Raw genomic sequence first — 21,524 nt, forward strand, 5'->3', positions numbered from 1 at the left:
GGTGGGAGGCTGGTATGAGCTCCCCTCCCTTCTGCCTGCTTGCTATTCTTCACTCCTCAGCAAAAAGGTTGCTCAAGGAGACTCCAGGATTTGGGGTCTGCCTCGTCACTGTCACCAGGAGTCTTTTTTCTGGCTCACTTGCCAGAGCTCCCCGTCAGTCCTCGCAGCGCCTCTGGAAGCGAAGGGAAGGCAGCTGTGGGATCCTGGCTGAACAGAGCCCAGGTAAAGCAGGCTGCAGAATGATGGATGGGAAGGTTGGATGTCACAGGTCTGATAGCAGAGTGGAGGGGGTGGGAGAACGGCCAGGAAGGGTGGTAGGTTCTGCCGTTTGGTTGATTAAGGGGGCCAGCGTATGCATGTGTCATTGAGGTGGGCAGGGCAGGGGAGGGCTGTGCGTGGGGGGAGGATATATATGCTCATGTGGCTGATACGGCAGCACTGAGCCTCACATCTGAGGGAGCCCTGCCACTGTCAGCGCTCAGGTAGGCAACTGCATGCAGCCCCCGGCCCAGCCGCGGCCACTGGGAGCCCCGGGAGGTCAGGGCAGCAGGGCTGGCTCCTCAGCCTCTCTCCTTTGTCCAGTGTGGCTGCTGCTGGCCTCCTGTGAGATGATTTCTCCATCCGTCTTATGTTCAGCGCTCGGATGGTGGGGACGGGGGAGGGTTGAGTTCTTTTATCTTGAAGGGAGATGCAGAAGGAGAAAGAGCTGAACTTGGAAATGAAGAAAAGTTTTGCTTCACAGTGGTGGCCCCTCCTTGCTGCTGCTGTCTGTTGAGAAGAGGTGGCTGGAGGAGTGAGGTCAGGGGAGGGGCGGGCACGGGAAGGGGGCTTGCCTCTCGGGGCGGCCCCCCGGGAAGCCCCTGCACCCCTCATGAGGGTTTTCTCTCTGTGGCTTCCTTTCCTTCCCTGGTGTTGTGTGCAGGCTGGTTCTCCACGTATCGCCGAACTTGGTGCTGTTTGCATGTGAGTTTGCAATCCAGAGGGAACCTTTCTCTCTTCCGCCCAGAATAGACACTGTCCCTACTGATGTGGTGACGAGCCAGACCCCGCTGATGCGGCGGGTTGTGCTCCACCCATACACATTGCTGACTGCGGTGTGAACTGCACAGAGATTTCTGGGGCATGACCTTGGTCTGCCAGGTCCTGAGTCACTTTGAGGTCTCCTGTCTTTCTGGGCATCTCTTCCCCGCCTGCCTCCGTTTTTGCCCAGGTCGTGCGGGCTGCGCGCTCACGAGTCACAGCATCCAAAGTCTCTCTCCTCCTGGCTTTGTGCGCCCGGCTCCGCGTGTCCCGCTCCCCCTCCCCGCATCTCACTCTGAACATGGGCAAGTTCTGGGGAAATTTCAAGTAGGCAGGATGATTTGGGAAATGGACTATTTAAAGCAAGCTGCTTTGGACCTGAATATCCCGATCCTGGGCTTAAACATCTGTGTGTAGCTTCCTCGAGCAGCCGAAAATTGCTCCAATTATAACCAATAACGTTGTTCGGCAGACTAACAAAAGACGAGCTCTGCACGCCGGCGTTTGCCAGCAAGCCCAAGCCGGAGTTTTCAACACAGAGGGGAAAAGTGAGTGCCTGGCTCCTAATCAAAACCTCCCGAAGAAAATGCTGCTCCATCTCGCTGCCTGTGGGTGGCTGCCGCATGCACCCTCCTTTTTCCCGTGTGTCAAGTGTGGCAGGGAAATATTGTACAAGCTTCTGTTGATGTGCTACCTTTAACAAAAAAGGATGAGTGCTCCTTTGGGCTTGCGGAGTCTTCTGCAGGAAAGGTCCTTGGAAAGACTGTCCCCAACCACCACCTCAGTAAGAGCAGCAGCTTGTACCTTTCCATGTGTGCCTGTCAAGGGCACTGTGGTGCAGCTGGGGCTGGTTCAGAGGTACGGGTCTGTTCCCTGCCAGGTGACAGCCCCTGCTTTACCTGCTGAAAACTGAGGGGTACTTAAGGATTTAGAAAATGCGGGAGATTTTGCATTGTCAATGAAAGGAGTAATTGCAGGATCAGGCGCAAACCCCTGCTCCCTGGAGCTTATGACAGGTGCTATCACCAAGCTATTCCATATTCAATCGATCAGGTATTTATCGTCTACACTCCAGCAGGCAGGGGCGGCAGGCGGGGATGCAACAGAGGTGATAATAACAGCAGTTTATATTCACGTGATGATTTCCGGCACGTTCACACCCATTATCCCGGCACCAGCCCGTGAGGAGGTGTCATTATCTCCGCGTTGCAGCTGAGGCAGCTGAAGCTGAAAGATGAAATGACTCGTGCGGCGGCAGCAGCTGCAGGAACGAGCCCTGCCTTCCCGGCCCCAGTGCATCTCCCCAGTATGGTCGGGGGTGCTCATAAACTCACAGTGGAGGGTGGGGACACAACACGAAATCATGTGAAATAACGAAGTTGTCAATTGTGTGGTCCAGAGACCAAGTGCTGGAAGAATTGGCGGGGAAGAGCGCTTCTTGCAGGGGTTCTGGAAATTCGAGCTGGACGGGGAAGTGGGTTGAATTTGGATGGGTCAAGGGTTTTGAAGAGGGAGCAGCAGCCAGGAAAAATGCACAAAAGGAGGGCACAGGAATGAACATTTCTTGAAACCTACTAGGCACTAAGAGAGCTAAAGTTGTCTACATGCTTATTTCTTGCTATTACACACACATACATGAACGGCAGGAGTATGAGGTTTCAGGTGAGCAGTCTACGATTGCATTGACACGGATCATTGATCCTTCACTCGCCAGATCCACAGCCCCAAAAACCCAGGAAGGAACCCTTGAAATCTCATGCGTTCTGGGTCTGGTGGGGCTTTTCGTCAGGCATCTTATGAAAGCAATGAGCCCTTCTCAGAAAACAGGAGTCGTCGTGACAATAGCTTGTAGTGGCTTGAATTGCTGGTTATTCATTAGGCAAGTGGGATATTCTAAATGCTTTTATTTAAATGCCTACAGTTGCCCCCACTATCTAACATGAAGGTTTCTCCTAACCACAAACTAGCAGTGAGATTTTGCGCACACCAATTGTGGGGACAAGCCGATTTTCTGGGCATTTCTCTCAGAAGGCTATAATCACTTCCATTCTGGACTTTCCATGATCCTGTGGTTTTTCAAAATACTTGCAGCTGCTTTAGCATTGCAGAAGCAGAAAATTGCCATCCCTGAAGAGCCTGGCCGGGTGGGTGACGGGTAGTTTACCTCACCGGACAACCAGGGCACTGCCTTCCGGCAATGTCCAGAAGCCAAACTCCCCCCTTCTCGTACTGGTCCTGCAGTCTCCCCCACTCCCACACCCCATTCATCCTTCATTCATTCAGCCAAGAACATGTGTGCAGTTCCTGATAGCAGCCGCACAGCGCGAGTGCCAGGAACACAGAGCCATGAGACAGTCCCAGCTTCCTCTGCATGCAGGGTCAATGTCGTGAAACATTAATGAGCCTCAGCCGGAGGTCTCCAATGGGGCGCGCCTACCTGACTCTCCACTGGGCTCTGGGAAATTGAGACTTTTGTTTTTTCATCTTACCTTCTTAATTTGCACTTTAGTAAATGTTTTAAATAATGTCTCTAACTTACAAATAAATTAGGAATGTGTGCTCAAAACTGCTTGCTAGAAGTACAAAGTTAAAGAAGTTTGAGGATGATCGGTCTCTACTCATTGCTCTCTCCTTATCTGTGTCTCCCAATCTTTTAGAAAAGAACAGCGTCATTTTATTATAAAAGTAAATAAAAACTTTTCAAAATCTGTCTAAATGATCTGACAGTATATGTGGGAGCACGAGCCAGAGCCGGGAAGACGAGAGTTAGGAGTGCTCCCTGCCCGCTCAGTGGCAGCCCTGAAAGAACAGGTGCCTTTTGCCCCCTCAACCCCTTCCTGAGGCCCCAGCTGTGCTGCTCGGACACTGCTTCCCCAGGAAGTCCTCATCTCCTCTCCCCCTTCCCTACTTCCGTCTTGCTTCCGCTTACCAGGAGAGGACAAATACCTGGCCATTCTTAAAATCTAAGAATATTAACCATCTAATCCACTGCCTCTTTTTACAGCAGGAGAAACCAGGCCCAGAGAGAGAGAAAGGGCCTCGCTCGAGACAGCCAGATCCAGCCAGTGCAGTGCCCCAGCCCCGCACACCCTGCGTGTGTGGGGCAGCAGTGGTGCCCCGTCCTCTACCTCCCCTAGCCGTTCCCCTCTTTCCAGGTGGAAACTTAGAACAGAAGAGAGACCTTTCTGAGTGTACCAGTCAGAGGAGGAAACAGAAATAAAGAGGCCTCCCTCGGTAACAGCTTCTCAATGAGCACAAGCTCCACATAGGGGTCAAAGAAATGGGGTGTGTGGAAGACCCTTTCTTCCAACAGCTGGTGGCAAGCATCCTCTGTGCACTGGGGAGAGGTGGCAATAGAGAGGTCGTGATCAGAGAGGGGGAGCCCAGGGTTTAAGACAAGAGGAGGTCCTCAGAGTGCATTTCGTGCACAAAGACAGATGGAGAACTGCAGAGATTGCTGAGAGGTATGGCAGAGCATGAGTCCAGCACCGCCACGTCAAGTCATGTCTCCTCTTCAAGCCTCAGTCTGCTCACCTGTGAAATGGGCATAATGCCTGTGGGGGATGATTACCCCAGAGGGTGGATGCTTATGAAGCAATTATCAAAGTGCCTGGCACCTTGTACCCTGAATGTACTAGTGGTGTGATCACTACTAAATACAAATAGATTCTGTCCCAACAAGATGCCACCAGAATTTGTCAACCTTCCCAAAGCAGAAACAGTGTGTGGAGTTTACATTTTCCCAGAACACACGATTTGGAGTCAAAACACCTGAGCTTAAGTCCTGGCTCTGCTACTTATAAACTGGACGATCTTAGGCAAGTGGCTTAACCTCTATGAACTTATGTCCATCCTTTTTTTTTTTTTTTTTTTTTTTTTTTTTTGACCGGTAAGGGGATCGCAACCCTTGGCTTGGTGTCACCTGCACTGCGCTCAGCCAGTGAGTGCACCGGCCATCCCTATATAGGATCCGAACCCGTGACGGGAGCACCGCTCTCTCCCGAGTGCACCACGGGGTCAGCCCAACTTTTGTCCATCTTAAAGGGGGTAATATTAACCCTAGATTATAGGATTGTATGTGAATATGAAAATCTGCTCCGCCCCGTAAAGAACAACATTCTATAGATGTAGTTGAAAAGGGTGGGGACATACATGCTTCTATCTAGGGAGCTGCCCCTCTTTCCTTCCTCACTAGAAGCACCAAAATTACAGTAAGTCATAAGACAAAACTCAATTAGGGTTTAGCTTCAGCTAAAGCTGCGTACGTAATCCTCCAAACAGATAAACAACTAATTATACTGCCCTTGGAACCATGATTACATGCAAATAGATTAAGGCTAAACCATAGTGGTATTTTATCTTTATAGACAGTGAGACACAATTAAATTTATGAGGTGTCATTACCAAAATAAAAGGTAATTAAACATTTCTGTATTCAATACGAGATGTCTGGATTACAGTATTGCCACATAGAAGTATTCACTGAGCTTGGCTCTCCATGTACAAGCCATGTAAAATTCAAGTGTTCTCAGGTAACTTTTACTTAGTGATGGTCACCACTGTCATGTAATAAACAAAAAATAACAATCTTTACTATCCCCATTTTGCAGTTGAGAAGACTGAGGCTCTCAGAGGTAAAATATCGTGCCTGAAGGCACACAGTTACACAATATAAAGATTAAACACAAGTGTAACTCATGAACTAACTAATTACTCACCTTCATTTTAATTGACATTAATTTATACAGAGCTTCAAGACTTCTTACAGATGAAAAACCTCTGAGTTTTTAAAGTTTGAAATCTAATTTAACCTAGAACACAAATATACTAGGCGTTGGAGAAGTACCAACAAGGACAAAATGTTGTCCCCTTTATAATGGTTACAGTCTGAGCTTTCACTTGTGTTAATGTCATTTCAGTATTGCAAACCACCTGTGACGTGGGACTGTGTTATTCTCATTTTGCGGATTCTTTGAATTGCGGAAAAGAATGACTAGCATTAGTATGGATGGTTTCTAAATAACAGGTGGAGGTGCTTGTTAACGGTTAGGGTAGAACCTGGAGGGGAGGAAGGTTGGCACCTGGAGGACAGGTGTGCCACAGACCAGCAGGGACGAGGGCCTGGCTAGAGCCAGGAAGATTCGGTAAGGTCTCCCCAAGTGCCAACCCAAAGAGGCCCTGCAGTTTACATACTGGAAAGCATCCTATGGGACACATGCTAAACGTCCCGAGAGTTCGTCTTTCTTCACCTCACCCTTAAGTCCCATTTACCCAGAATTGGAGACAACGAATTTCAGTCAAACCACCAAACATTTCTTGAATGCATAGGTTGCCGCAGTTAATGAAGTTCATGAAAAGCCTCAGCCAGAGGACACTTCATCAATATCTGTCGCCACTGATCAGCTCACTCTAGGTGCACATCGCACATTGCAATCTTGTACTGGGAATGGAGGACACAGCCCCTTTCTTCTGTGGCATGCAGCCACTGCCATCATGTGGCCGAAGGGGGCACAGCCATGCCACTCTAGACAAATTCTTCTACAAAAATCTCCCTTGACTAGAAAGACGGAAACTTTGCTGGATACGAAATGTAAAGGCAATTCTCAAACAAAAGAAAGGTTCTGGCAGTCCTCAGTTTAAGACCGGCTCATGTTCTAAAATGTTTGCTGAGATAGTGGCTGTTTGGAACTCAAGATACATTTTCTCTTCAAAAGAAGAGCTCCCATCGATTGTCCACCAACACCTTTTTAACCTGCACAGGTCTGGCACCCAACACCATCCCAACCACGCCTGACAGCCGTTTGTAACCAGTCTTCCACCAGAACGTGCATCGGAGTTCCAGCTTAGGATGGCATCTTACCTCGCTCTGGGACAAAACAGGTTTCCACCTCTCCATCCTCAAACGAGAATTCCCTAATAGACATTTTCGGTGACATGGGTCCCAAAATGATCCCTATGACGTGAGCATCTTCAACCCTCAATGAAACAGATACTCCTAGATGCTCAACTCTCCATTTGCTAGAGAAGGAAGAGAGTTCCTGAAACTGTACTGTCATTTCTCAAACTTTTATTGAGCACCTTCTGTGTGTCATGCTCTGTACTAGGTGCTAGAAATACAGAGAAGCACAGGACATGATCTCTACCCCCCTCAAGAAGTCACAGTCCAGTGGGAGAAATAGATGCATAAGTGCAAGTTCACAGTATAGTGTGCTGAGGGCCATAAGGGAGACAATAATAGTGTTACAGAGTGAATGCTACATGCTGGGCTCTTTCTTTTGTAGGCTTTGGTATCATTCTTGTTACGTGCCAGGTGCTATTTTAGCAGCTTACAAGCATGAACCCACTAATCGTCGTATGCGATAGGTACTGTATGATCCCATTTTTGCAGATGAGGAGCTCAGAGGTGAAGTACTGCTACCCTAAGCTGCAGAGCTGGGATCTGAACTCAGGCAGTCCACAGTAACGAGCAGATGAAATGCACACCACAGCAGCTCTGCAGCGTGGGTCTGTGGCGCCGTCTGACAGAGGCGCCCAGGCTGGCTTGCTTTCTGCTGTGATGTGCTGCGTCGAGATGCCACAGCAGCCGAGAGCATTGATCTAACTCAGACCAGGGGTCGGAGAGGGCTTCCCAGAAGGGATCATTCTTGAGGTATGTATGCAGTGCGAGTTGCAGAGGGGATTCAGGGCAGAGCAAACAGCATGAGCCAAAATACAAAGACTTCAAGAGCCTGATGTGGTTGGGAGCTCCACATGATCTGCCAGGACTAGAGGAGATGCCGGGCTGAGTGGTAGGGAAGGAGACAGGAGCCAGTGCTGAGCTTGGAATCCCTCCTGACAGCAATGGGGGTTATAGAATTATTAAGTAGGAAGTGACATCGTCAGATTTGGAGATGGTGTGGCGGGAGGCCCAATCATTAGGTAGACTAATTAAGAGGCTATTAAAATAACCAAGGCAAAAAATTATAACTAAGGCACTGATGCTTGGGATAGAGAAGAGAAAACGCCACTTGTTGTGTATTGTATTTGTTAGCCCAGGCATCCGTCATCTGTGGGGTGAAGCTCAGACCCTTTAGGATGGCAAACCAGACCCTATTCCATCTGGACCTGGCCTCGCCTTCAGCAGGTGCTTTGGGGAATGTGGGCAGATGGCCCAGTATACCTGTCTGTTGGCCCTCCCTCCAGGCTATGATCCTGACTCTGTGTGCCTTGGAAACTGCTGTTTCCTGGCTCTCCCAGACGCCCTCTTCTCTGTCCTCTGGGCAAACTCACTGATCTTCACAACTCATCTCAAAATCAGCTCATTGATTCGACTGCTGTAACTCACTGATTTCATGAACATTTATTGAGCCCCTTAGAGTCGTCATCCTCTTGGTATGGAATGTTTTGCCAAGGCACCAGGGAGCTGAGGCGGTCTCCCAGCGTGGCTGCTGGGTGACTTGAGCTGCAGAATCCCCTCCTTTCCTCCCGCTGACTTGCTCCATCCCACATCCCTCTCATACCAGCATTTCTCAGATGTCGGTGTGTGTACGAATCACCAGGAATCTTGCTAAAAATGCAGATCCTGATTCAGCGGTTCTGGGCTGGGGCCCAAGATTCCGCATTTCTTACGAGACCCCAGCTGGTCTGCAGGCTATATTTGAGGCACAAGACCTTATACATTTTCTCAGTATGGTCTGATGAAAAGCAATAAAAGCGATTATTTTTGCTTTTCTACACTTAATTCTTTAATAAGAGGAAAGTTGCATACAATGAATGTGCAGAATTTAAATGTATAATTCAATGGTTTTTGGAAAATGCATAGCCCCTTGTGACCTCAGTCAAGAACTTTCACATTTCCAGATGCTGGCTGGTTGGCTCAGTTGGTTAGAAGACAGACTTGTAACACCAAGGTCAAGGGTTCAGATCCCCATACCGGCCAGCTGGAAAAAAAAGAAGACAGACTTGTAACACCAAGGTCAAGGGTTCAGATCCCCATACCGGCCAGCTGGAAAAAAAAAAAAAACTTTCACATTTCCAGAAAGTTGCATGGGGCAGGTGGGAGGAGGATGAGCATTGGATTAATGGGTACAAAACTGTGCTGACTACCTTGAGTGAATCATTGCGTAGCAGATGCATGTATTGAAACAACACTTTCACATTTCCAGAAAGTTGCATGGGGCAGGTGGGAGGAGGATGAGCATTGGATTAATGGGTGCAAAACTGTGCTGACTACCTTGAGTGAATCATTGCGTAGCAGATGCATGTATTGAAACAACACACTGTACCCCACAAATATGTACAAGTAAATGTTATTTTGGAATAAAAAAACATTTCCAGAAAGTTCCCTTGTTCCTTTTTCCATTTAATCCTCCAAATAAAGATGGTTCTACAGGGCCCCAAAGTGATGCGGTCCAAGGATTCAGGAGGCTTGATCAAAGGATAAGTTTTAGAGAGGAATGGGAAAACTACACATCTTTCAGGCAATCCTGCATAGATTGTAAACTACCAATTTAATTATTGGAGCGCCTGTCCTAGAATCGTGGCATTGTTCATTTCTCAATGAACAAGTCATCATGCCAGGTCCTGCACTTGGCATGGAACACCAGAGTGAATGCGATAGCCCCGTGCTAGGAAGCCAGCTGTCTTAGTCCATCCAGGCTGCGCTAACATTTTTGTGTTAAAACCTTAGACTGGGTGGTTCACAACAACAGAAATGTATTTCTCTCAGTTCTGCAGGCTGGAAGTCCAAGATCAAGGCACCAGCAATTTCAGTGTCTGGTGAGGGCCAGCTTCCTGGCTCACAGTCAAGGCCTTATCACCGCATCCTTACGTGGCAGAAGCGGCAAGGTAGCTCCCTCAGGCCTGCTTCGTAAGTCCTTGAGGGCTCTGCCATCATAGCCCAGTCACCTCCTAGAGGCCCCGAGTCCCACCACCATCACCTTGGGGGTTAGGATTTCAACATATGAATTTTCAAGAGACACAAACTTTCGGACCATAGCACTAGCTCGTGTCTAGCAGGGGAAACAGACATGGAACCCACAGAAGCTTCCTGGAAGAGACAACTTGGGGGCATGGGGCAATCCTGGCCCAGGAAGGGAAGGCTGGAGAGGATGAGACCAAGTCCACGAGTCATTGACATCTCATGTTTCACTCAACTCATTCTCCACAGCACTTGGCAAACCCCCTTACAGGTCCCATTTCATCTTCACAAGGCCTGCGACAAGGCAGGGGCCTCTGTTCGCCTTTTCTGGCTACGAAAACTGAGGCTTGGAGAGGTTGACTTAAGGGCACATGCTGGTAAGCTGCAACGCATTGCCGTCAGCGCCCAGGAAAGCTGCTCCTGGAAGTGCTTGTGTGGGGTCCAGCCAAGCGGCAGGAGTCCCAGGAGTACTCTCCCCAGAGGCCCTGAATCTATCCTGTGCGTGAACATTAGGCTTGGGTGACAATCCTCTCACTCCTGAGAGGTGCACTGCAGGCCCATGTGCTCTCCATGTGCTAAAGTGTGTCTTTCCTACAAGTCCACGAGTCATTGACATCTCATGTTTCACTCAACTCATTCTCCATAGCACTTGGCAAACCCCCTTACAGGTCCCATTTCATCTTCACAAGGCCTGCGACAAGGCAGGGGCCACCGTTCGCCTTTTCTGGCTACGAAAACTGAGGCTTGGAGAGGTTGACTTAAGGGCACATGCTGGTAAGCTGCAACGCATTGCCGTCAGCGCCCAGGAAAGCTGCTCCTGGAAGTGCTTGTGTGGGGTCCAGCCAAGTGGCAGGAGTCCCAGGAGTACTCTCCCCAGAGGCCCTGACTCTAGCCTGTGCGTGAACATTAGGCTTGGGTGACAATCCTTTCACTCCTGAGAGGTGCACTGCAGGCCCATGTGCTCTCCATGTGCTAAAGTGTGTCTTTCCTTCATCCCCAGCGTTGGGGTCTCCAGCCCTGAGAAGCCCCCCAAGAATGGCCGCGCTAATTGAATGCACCTTCATATGTATTCTAGTGCCAGATGTCCTGCTTCTTCTTGATGAAGAGCCTGCTCTGCAGCCTGCTGCTGCTCAGCCTCCTCCCCAGTGTGGCCAGCAGTTGTCAGAGGGACTGTCTCACCTGCTGGGAGAAGCTCCGCCCAGCCCTGCCCAGCTTCAACCTGGAGGTAGGTCCTGGAGGCGGGAGGAGCCACCTCGCCCAGTGCTGCTTCTCCCTCCTCATCCAGAGCAGACTCAGAAACTGAGGCCTCTCCCAGAGGGCACAGGCCTTGCCTCGTGTCATCTGCCGCAGGAAACAGCTGCAGACTTGAGCTGCATCTTCCAATGGGGAACCCTGTGATCTTCCCCCTTTCCCACCTTCAAGTGAAGACCTGCCCACGCTGCCATGTGGTTCCCAGTATTAAAATAATGCATACTTGTTTTAGAGAATTTGGCAAATTCTAAGAAGCATTTTTAAAAATCACAATCACCTTTAATCCCACCAACCAGAGAAAGAATCCTACTTTTATGTCACTTACTATAGTATACCAGGATAATTTTCCCATGTTATTAAACACTACTTTAGGTTATTTCTTTCCGTGTATATAGTGTAATTTGTTTAACCATTCCCCTCCTGTTGAACACATACATTACGCCCCATTTTTGATATTGCAGGTAATTCTATAATGAACAGTCCGGTACCAAAATACTCTCTTGTATTTTAAACTTCCAATTTGAGGTGCAAATTTGGCGTCCAGTACTTGATCATTAAATAAATTGCTTTCTCGGCTACATGAATTTCAGTCTAGGCAGTTATTCCTCTCCTGTGGAATCCAGTATAACTCAACTATTTTTTCCTTTGTAGTCAAATAAACTTTCAAAAGATGCCATGTTTCAAACTCCTCAGCCTCTTAGAGCAGCCGAAAGTAACCACTGTTCTTTATGTCAAATGTACAAATACAGAGCCAAGCACTGGAGTTGGTCTATTGTACCCTGGCGTCTCCCAGCTCAGGATGGACAGACGCAGCCCTGGCAGACCCAGCACCCAGCTCTTCCCCACCCGGCTCAGTGGTTTTCCTGCCTGTTTTCTGACCAGTAACAACCATGCCATCGTGAAGCACGTCCCCAGACAACCCATTCAGATTTATCCATTCCTCTTATTCATCTTCGTGATTTGGTCCTACCTGCCCGTTACTCTCTCCTTTGGGAAGCCCCGTCCTCTCCTGGTCCTCTCGCCTCTTCCCCCTCTGCCTACTCTTTTTATGCCTCCTGTGTTGAATCCTGTTCCTCTCCCTCCCCCCAAACATAAGGGGTTGCCTGGAGTCTGTCCTCCTACCTCCTGTCCTCTCTCCCTCTGAGATCCCAACCACACATCCAGGCCTTCGCCTCTCCCCTGGCTGCAGGTGACTCCCAAAGGTGCGCTCCCGACCCACACTCCCAATCACTTTCTATAGTTCCCAGGAACTGCCACCTTGCCTTCCTGCCCTGCCTTCTAGCACGTGCCTCTGCCCCTCCCCATGCCATAAATCCCACTCACACTTTAAAGCCCAGATTGGGTCTCATCTCGTAAGAGAACACTTTGCTGATTCTCCACCTGCCCCCGGTAGAGCTGGCCCCTCCTTTAGGTCTCTCTCACCATAAATTCCCTTTGCTGATGGATCTGGGTTTCTCAGCACACGGCATGTGAGGTACAGAGCAGTGCTCCATAAACATGTCCCGTGGAAAATAAGATTCTTAGACCTTTATTTAGTTTCCTAATAGGCATATCGCTGCAGCCGCTGTAGAGTTTTTCACACTTGCGTCTTTCAGAGACAATACAGAATTTGGAGCACGTTCCCATCTCTCCATAGCATCTTAAATCTCTGGGGTCCAGACAACATTCTTAGCTTTATTTCTTTGAAAAAAGTCAGAAAATGGACCTGTAAAAGCCTCCTAATCAGGAATAAACCCTTCACAGCCTGTTGACCCCCCAGAGGACCTGGCTGTCTGCTTGTTCTTGTTTCTAGCTTGTATTCATCCTTAATTTATTTATAGGTGTAATGAATGCCTGGAATGTAGGCAGTCACATCTCGTTTCCAAGTCTGACAACCTTTGAGTATGTCCATTCTGTGAATGACAGCAGGGACTCATATTTCAGCAAGGGTCACCTCCCCGAAGTCTCTACCAAACTATGTAATCCCAAGCTATTCCCAGGATCCTCTGGACCCTTGGCTTCATCAAGAATTTGTCTATTTCTACTCCTGGTAGAAGATCCAAGCATGGCTGGCTTTTGTTAGACTATAATTTTGGTTGGTAAATGACTCACATACCCAAACCCATGGCAATGTCCTCGCCTTACTTACCCTATCAGCTCAAGTAGAAAAAAACTAGTTCACCAAGTTGTTTTAGAGACAAAGACAACCAAACCCCAAGCAAGAGTCTGGGGAAATTTATTTAAAACTACCTAAAGCTCTTTTGCAAATGAAGCTACCTTCTAGTAGATCTTTCTGTCTTTGTTAAATGAAAACTCTTATGGGGTAATTTGTTGCAGGAGTTCCTTTTATGTTTTCCTTCTGTGCTGTTCATCTGCTGGCCTACTAGTGTTAGCCTCCGGATATTCTAGCAGGACCTCCTAAAGCAAATAGCTCCCAAATGTCTCTTGGTCACAAGTGATTTGACTTTTTAGTGACAGAAACTAGACCATCTCAGTGAGCTGCTTCTTTTCCTTCCAGTGGGCTCATGAAACTGTTTCCCACTTTGTGCCCTAATCATTGATCCCAGACATCCAAATGGCTCCTTGCTCAGTTTCCCCATAAGCCCAGCTTTACAGACCAATTTGGCACCAATCTAAGACTCCAGATGCTCATGCACACTCTGGCTTCATATAACAATGTCATCAGCACAGGCTGCAAAACTGTGTCCAGCTCCCTTAATAGGCCACTAATTCATCTCTGGAAAGAGGCTGGTGGGCCCCACAGACCAGAGGGTTAGGCATGACGCTCATATATCTATCTGGTGCTACAAATGCTGTTGTGAATCTGGATTCCTCATGTTTGCCCAAAACCTTCTCCTAAATCAAGACTTAAATGATTTTGTTAGTATCTAATTTATCTAACAGTATGAAAAGTCTGGGTATGGACTGTGGCATCTGGTTTGATCACAGAATTTCATTTTCTCTGATTGACACAAAATCTAATTACCATATGGGCTTAGAAACTCAGGGGCTCACAGAAGATCTAATAGCCTCTAGGTTTAACAATGCTTCCACCTGCTGCTGTAGACTGAAAGAGCAGCACAATTCCACAAGCATTTTGAGTTTCTATGCTGTGAGTATTGAACCAAGTGTGCTCAAAGGTGCATTTCAGCTCCAACCCCTGTGTTCCTGTTGACTCTGTAGAGCAAGGTTTCTTAAACTTGTCACTATGGACATTTTTGGGCTAGATAATTATTTGTTGTGGGGGGCTGCCCTGTGCATTATAGGATGTTAACTAGCATCCCTGGCCTCTGGGGCCATTAGCATGGACACACATACATACACCAGTTATGACAACCAAAAACATCTCCAGACATTGCCAAATGTCCCCTAGGAGGCAAAATCTCTGCTAGTTGAAATCCACTGCTGTAGAGTGATAACTCAATAGGATTATAGTCTGAAAGACTGTACTATAAATTGGTTCTACCTAGTTTTCTTCAAAGTATCTCGGGAACAGGCAGAGTACAGACCCCAGTGACTTTTTCTCTAAGAGAGTCACTGTGTTGCGTGGTGGCTCCTTCCTCCTTAGGGCAAGCTCCGGAGTGGGATTCCTCAAAGGGTAGTCCAGCCTAAGAATCACCTGGGGTGCTTGCTAACAGTGCAAGTCCTGGGCCCCTCCCTTGACTGGCCAGAATCTCCCGGGGTGTGGGCTAAGAACGTGCATTCTAACAAACTCCTGACAGCGATTCTTGTAGCACACTCAAGAAGTTTACCACTCTGTTGTATTAAATCAGCCCTCTCCATCTACGGAAGTAGCCCATCATTTTTTTATACCGGTGACATTGTGGGTGTGAAAATGTAGTCTCTGCTGAGTTTGTACTGTGGCTGTGTTAGGTCTGTCAGAACTATGTGGGAAAGGCATGCTTGGAAAAACCATGTGTGATATCAGCAGAGGCTGGCCTCACCAGCTGTGCCTAACAGCGGGGCTTGGGACACGTTGCTCGTTGGAAACCTTCGCAGGGAAGGAGAGAAGACTCCTGCTGGACGCTGTCTTGCTAGTCCAGTGGGAAAATGAGCATCATTCCCATCAGAACCTTAACTCTTGGTCTCATAGGATCTTATTCTCGCGTTAATTTCCACCAATCAGTACTGTGAGCACACAGAGGTCATTGAGTAGATGTCCTGGATTGGGCCTCGAGATGTTTTTGAGTTCTCGCTCAGGTTATACAGTTATCTAAAAGTGTCGTTTGGGGCACATTACTGAACCTCATCATAACATGCAAGGACTGGATTACATCAGTGATTTCCAACCCAGGCAAATATCAGAATTACCTGAGCTTTGTAAAAATAAGATTTAATCCCTGGTTCTACTCTTCAGGGATTTAATCGAGTCTTGAACTTTGGTGTTTTTCAAAGCTCTGCAGATGGTTTGGACTCACACCCAAGTATGGGACCTGTTGGACCAGGTGTTGCCTAAGGTCCCTGTAAAGCTACACAACTATGCCAGTTGTCGGGCTGAGGCAATAGCTACGCTAATTGTATGGCTAGACATTTCATAACTAAAGCCAAAACGTTTCATTATTTTAGTTATACTGTTTCCATTTGTATTGTCAGGGCTAGGGCTCAGACCCTTCAAACCCATTGTACAGACTGGGTCCCCAGACCCCTCACACACAGGTCCATGCTAGGTAATTGGAAAAGATCCCAGGAGCCATTGTCAGATGACACAAGCCCAGTCCTCAGCAGCAATAGCAGCGGCAGTGGTCTCTTGGAGGTTCCCTGGGGCCCTGGCAGCAACAGCTGGCAGCAATAGCCTCCAGCAGCAGTTGTGGCCTCCCCATGGACCCCCTGGGGCCATCCCCGGGGGTGGGGGCGCCGTGGATCACAGCCGCTCGTCCTTTATACTTAAGTCATAACCCAGGACACCTGGGTGCACGTGGGTAATTACATTAGACAATAACCAAGGAACACCTGGGCACATGTGCATATTTACATCAAATGCTCAGCAAGATTCTGAACATCTGAGGGGCCCTGGCCATTTTCCTTCACTTTCCCTACAGTCCCACCTAGTGCTAGCATTCCACGAAATGCTGTGTTGATGCACAGGAAGAGTGCAGCTCCCAGCGTGGCAGGGGATGACTTCAGCAGAGATCCCCTCCTTCTCCCATGGACTCATTCTCACAGCAACCTCACGGTTGAGCTCCACTTCGTCCTCCAGGTGTTAGATGCCTGGAAGGCAGACGTACTCTTCCTACAGGACAGTTTACAGCCAAGCAAAGTGGTCCTTGGCCAGGTCCACAGGTGCCTGCCTGGTCCATAGATAGGCTTCTGAAGATCTACAAACCGTGTAAAAGTGTATGCAAATTTGACATGTGTGTGTTTACATGGTGAAAGGGTGGCTCCAAAGCTTTCATTAGATTCTCCAAAGAGTCCATGACCGAAAAAAGGTTAAGAGTCCTGGTCTAATGGGACAGACAAGTACTCAGGTAAACAAAGAGGCAGCAGGTGACGAGAACTGCCACAGAAGCATGTGCTCAGGGCCAGGGGAGTGGAATGGGTACCCGACAGGCAGTTGGCAGCCTGTGCCCCGGAAGGTGCCCAGAAGCCAGGCAAGAGCTCCATAGTTTAAAGGAGGACTCTGCAGCTGCCTGCTGACTCATGACACCAGGTGAAAGGGGGGTTTCCATCTGGCTAAGGCCAGAAATGTAAAGAGGAGAATTGGGAGGTGAAGCCAAAATAGCAAATAGGAAGAAAAGTTGAAGGCAGAAGGCTTCCAGGAGACCCGACCAGACACAGGAACACCAGAGTGTAGAGCCAAGGTCAGGGTCAGTCAGGAGGGGTGGAGAAAAGTCACGGTCAGGCTGGTGGTCTCAACTGGAACTCGGGGGTGCCCGGAAAGGCAGGGCAGTGGCAGAGAGCTCCCAGAGGCCTGACTGGTCTGTGTGGCTCGCATCTGATGGTGGTATCTCTCCCCACACTTGGGAATGGTCTCAGGTTTCCCTCATTTGCTATAAATGATGCACAGATAGTGATCACTGGTGTGTGCAGGATGAAAAATTCACAGCACCAGTGACCTTCAAATAAATGCACAGATTTAACTACATACTTTCATATCCCAATTTCTTTAACCAATCTGACTGTGCCCACACCTATGAGAGAATAAAATAAAATTTTTCTTTATGGGTGACGCTCACAGGCTGTGCTTAGCTCCAGAAACTCGACTAAGGACGTAACAGGGTGCAGTGTGGCATGCATCTGTTCTGTGTTAACTTGCACCGGGGGGTAGGTTAACCTCACCTCTCTGAGCCCTGGTTTCTTTGTTTGTAAAATGATGGAGCTGGGCCAGACGATTCTGCTTATTTCCAACTCTGGAATTCTATAAACCTAAAAACTACATGTAACACTGTCGCACAGCACTCGACAATAGAAGCTTCGGAAGCACTTGCTTTGGTTCAGGTACAGATAGCAGAGGGGCTTATTCCTCCTTTGCCTAGACTAACAGAGGTCCCTATGCCTTTTCCTGTCCCCCCCTCCACCTGTGACTTTGCAGGTGTGCATCCTCGAGTGCGAGGAGAAGGTCTTCCCCAGCCCTCTCTGGACTCCATGCACCCAGGTCATGGCCAGGGACTCCTGGCAGCTCAGCCCCACTGAACCCGAGCACGTGCCAGCTGCTCTTCACCAGCCGGGAGCCTCCGAGATGCAGCATCTGAAGCGAATTCCCCGAGTCAGGAGCCTGTTGCGGGCACAGGAAGAGACGGAGCCCGGCGTGGAGGAGCAGAAGCAGCTGCAGAAGAGGTTCGGGGGCTTCACCGGGGCGCGAAAGTCGGCCCGGAAACTGGCCAACCAGAAGCGGTTCAGTGAGTTCGTGCGGCAGTACCTGGTCCTCAGCATGCAGTCCAGCCAGCGCCGGCGCACCCTGCGGCAGAACGGTAATGTGTAGCCGGAGGGGACCCCTCCCAGCGGCACCAGCACTGCAACCCATGAGTGAGTTGGGCACTGGCCAGCTGGGGGCGAGGAGAGACTCATACACCCACCCACCACGCAGCCCCCCTCCCAGGCCAGGGCCACCTACCCCAAAAGGCACACACTGCCTGGAGGAGCCTGGCTCCTGGGCGGCCTGGGGGAGATGCACCTGCCTGCCTGCTGCCCACCTCCCACCTGCCCACCTTCCTCTAGGCAGTCAAGGTTCTCCCAGCATAGCTCCTCGAGGCTGACCACTCTCGTTTAGAGACTGGTTTCCATGGGGATAATAGTAACGTGTTAGGATAACTAATTCCTCTGTAGCTCTCCAGGAGCTTAGTTACTATGGGGACAGTTAAGTGGACCAAGTCTCCTCTCTGGTTACCATAGTAACCATTCAGCTCACCTTTCCTCAGAGACTTTAAACACCAATAGCTGGACCGACTCTTAGCCATTTGCAAAGAGTCTGGCCACTGTGGCTGTGATGCTGCTGTCACCTCCCCTCTCCCCTTCCCCTGGGTCTCAAGGTGACCCGACTCCATGGAAACCACTTAAACTTTCTCATTTCTCCCAGCCAAGGGTTCTTGTTAGGACCAGGAAATGATTCTTTCTGCTTTTCTTTCCTCCACAAGCCACTTGTCCATCCTACCACCTTGCCAGAGAAGGACCGATTCCTTGTGATCGGTGGCACCATCACTGAGCAGGACTTGGAGACTGACCTACCCGACCTAGCAGCTCTTAGAAAGTGGACTAAGGGATTCTTCTTCCCAGGGAGCCATTTCTGCTTTGTTTGTGTCTCCATTCTTCTCTCCTTTCTTCCGGGCTCTCCCCTTTTCTGCTGTCCCCTCCCCCACGGGCGTGCTTGCACAAGCACATATACTACGTAGCAGATAATGAGTGTACATCAAAGACCCTAGCTCATCGCCCAGCTGTTCCAAACTCAATTTTCCTTGAAAATTTCCCATCAGCCAATGCATAACTTAGAGTGGCACTGGGAACAAGCACAGTGAAAATTTCTGAAAATTTTTAAAATTCCCAACTGTTAAGTATATGTGCCTTATTGGTATATAGGAATATGATAATCTGTAGGATCCCATACATCTCTTAAACAGCCTAGAAACTTGCCCTAATACAAAGAACTAGTCAATTTGTCAAAATCAGAGACCTGAGAGAAAAATGTCGCACGTGCTGTTGCATGTTGCTTCCCACATGTCAAAAGCAGCCATATCACTAATGATCTTCCTTCAAGGCATATTAACACGAGTCGATCTTTGGCACCCACACTTCAGCAGGGAAGCAGCCCACGTAGTCTTTGCAGGTAGGCCAGCTTGCTTGCAACAGGACCCAATATGGACACAAGTATTAAGTTGCGAGGAGAAGGCTGCTGTGTTTATTTTAGCAGAATGACTAATCCCCGAAGGCCCTGAATTAACCTGCAGTGTTTTTGAAGTCATACTCTTGGATTCTTCACAAGCATTCTATTTCTTTCCAAGCCACATCTGCACAGTGCCTATTGGTAAATCTTTCACAAGTAGCATGGATTGAATTCTTTCACATCTTAGACGTTCCTCTTTAAAATGACTCTTAAGGGACATTGAAGCTCATGTCTACCTCTGAACTACAATTTCCTTTACCTAAAGACAGTTTAAAATCAATCCCATTAGCAGGAATCAACTTATTTTGAAAAAAACTATTGGAGCCCCTATCCCAGGCAGTTGGTTTTTCTAATTTCCTATTATGCTTCTAACCAAGTGGCACTGAAACAAAGCTGCTAACTAGCTTCTGTCTGCTGCTTTGCTCGAGATAGGACGTTGTGATGGTAACACTAACCAGCTCGTCTGGGTAGTGTTGATGGCTTTCCTCTCTCCTTCTGCAGCCACCTCCCTGTTTCTGTCCCCACGCATGTGTGCTTGCTGAGACCTACTATGGGTATGTGTTGGAGTCTTCAACAAGAAACTTAAGGCTTCCTTCTATTTCATACCCAACCTGCCCTACATATGATTGAGATTTCTCCACCTTGCAGGACTCCTCTTGCCAACGCTGTTCTTGACTTCTAAGAGTGCCAGTGCCAATCTGCACTTAGAAGGCCAGGAGAACATGAGGCCCCCTAACGCTGGAATGGGATAAAGAACCCTATTCAGAAAGTGTAATGATGCCCTAGGAAGCAGGGGCACTGGGGTGTAGACCAGCCCTAGACCAGACTGTGAACAGGGCCCAACTGGTCTCGGCATCTACCTTTGCTTTCCCTGACCCTATTCTGCCTTCCTCTTTTCTGTGGCCCCAGGCCTTGACCCTTCCAGATAGTGGAGAATGAGCAGACTCATTCATGGTCGGGTATTAGTGGCAACAGGCTGAAAGAGCATTTGCAGTATGAGAGAACTATGAAAGAGAATGCTGTTTAGCGTGGACTCCAAATACCAGCAAGAAGAAACTGTTTCTGGGGAGGGGGCTTGCTGCTATGCCTTTCATGCCAAAACCACCGACCTCCCCTTTCAACCTCCCCTTTACACTAGTCCTGCCCGTAGACCCGGCCAGCCGGGAAGAGAACTCTTCTGGCTACTTTAGGAGCTATTTATCGGGCTGACAGCTTTTCTTTCCTGCTTTCAGTTGCTTCAATCACTTGGGTGGACAGGATCAAAGAGTCAGAAAATCCACCGGGTTTGCCATTTTTAATCATTTCTGTCTCCCCAGGCGTCCATGTGATCCCCCGAACAGCATGTGTCCAGCCCCAGGCCTGCCAGCTGGGAATCAGGATTCCTCCTTCTCCGAGGCACTGAGCACCTGCAGGCCGCAAGCTCTGCCTCCAGAACTGCCCCGTCTGGTGTCTCCTCCTACCCTTGGCATGTTCCCCCACAACCCTGTTGCTACATCAGAGTGTATTTTTGTAATCCCTCCAGCTAACATTTCAATGGCCCCATCTTCCCTGCTCACCCGCCGCTCCCCTCTTCCGGGCGGGTGACAGGAACGTGAAGTCACGCTGGGGTTTTGACTCGTCGCTGCCGTAACTCGTTTGTACAAGAGCTGTTCTTTTGGACTGATTGTTTTAAACAACTATTTCTCCATTAAACTTCTACTGAGCAAATGGTTTATCAGTTGATCTGCTGTGTTGAAGTGTCCGAGCAGCACAGACTGCCAATCACCGGGCCAGAGTCACCTCTCCCGGGAGTCCCTGATGCACAGGATGTGTGAGGACAAGAGCCCAGGCTGTGTGGTGGCTGGACAGGGACAAAGCCATGGTGAGCTCCAGATCTCTCCCTGTGCATCTGCACCACAGCAGGGTGGGCTGCTGGGCCCCACCCCCAGGGGTGGTAGAAAATGTGCATTTTTAACTAGCTCCAGGGGACACTGATCCTGCTGGGACCCATGGATTGGGACACAGGGGCAGAGCGGAGACAAACCTGCTCTGTGGGATGTCACTTTCACCTCTAGCTTCACT

The 21,524-nt window shown here is 49.0% G+C and overlaps 1 protein-coding gene across 2 annotated transcripts; it reads left to right on the top strand.

Annotated features, from left to right (window-relative positions):
* Positions 1-11,018: 11,018 nt before the first annotated feature.
* Positions 11,019-21,175, top strand: PNOC (prepronociceptin). Of its 2 annotated transcripts, none has more exons than XM_008579131.1 (3): positions 11,019-11,144; positions 17,679-18,057; positions 20,780-21,175. In XM_008579131.1, exons 1-3 carry the CDS (start codon positions 11,019-11,021, stop codon positions 20,863-20,865), a joined length of 591 nt encoding a protein of 196 aa, XP_008577353.1. In that variant the 3' UTR covers positions 20,866-21,175. The 2 variants fall into 2 exon arrangements, with proteins under 2 accessions (XP_008577353.1, XP_008577355.1); XM_008579133.1 differs by having other exon boundaries at positions 17,679-18,112; positions 20,780-20,865.
* The last annotated feature ends 349 nt before the right edge of the window (positions 21,176-21,524 follow it).

This window comes from Galeopterus variegatus, unplaced genomic scaffold (assembly GCF_000696425.1).
Source record: "Galeopterus variegatus unplaced genomic scaffold, G_variegatus-3.0.2 Scaffold1819, whole genome shotgun sequence".
NCBI classification, from domain to species: Eukaryota; Metazoa; Chordata; class Mammalia; order Dermoptera; family Cynocephalidae; genus Galeopterus; species Galeopterus variegatus.

Excerpts from the sequence above, each read along its gene's own strand:
- PNOC (XM_008579131.1), top strand. The coding sequence starts at position 11,019 with ATGAAGAGCCTGCTCTGCAGCCTGCTGCTGCTCAGCCTCCTCCCCAGT. Across the intron at positions 11,145-17,678 it reads TGCCCAGCTTCAACCTGGAG|GTGTGCATCCTCGAGTGCGA; the intron begins GTAGGTCCTGGA and ends GTGACTTTGCAG. Across the intron at positions 18,058-20,779 it reads GCGCACCCTGCGGCAGAACG|GCGTCCATGTGATCCCCCGA; the intron begins GTAATGTGTAGC and ends CTGTCTCCCCAG.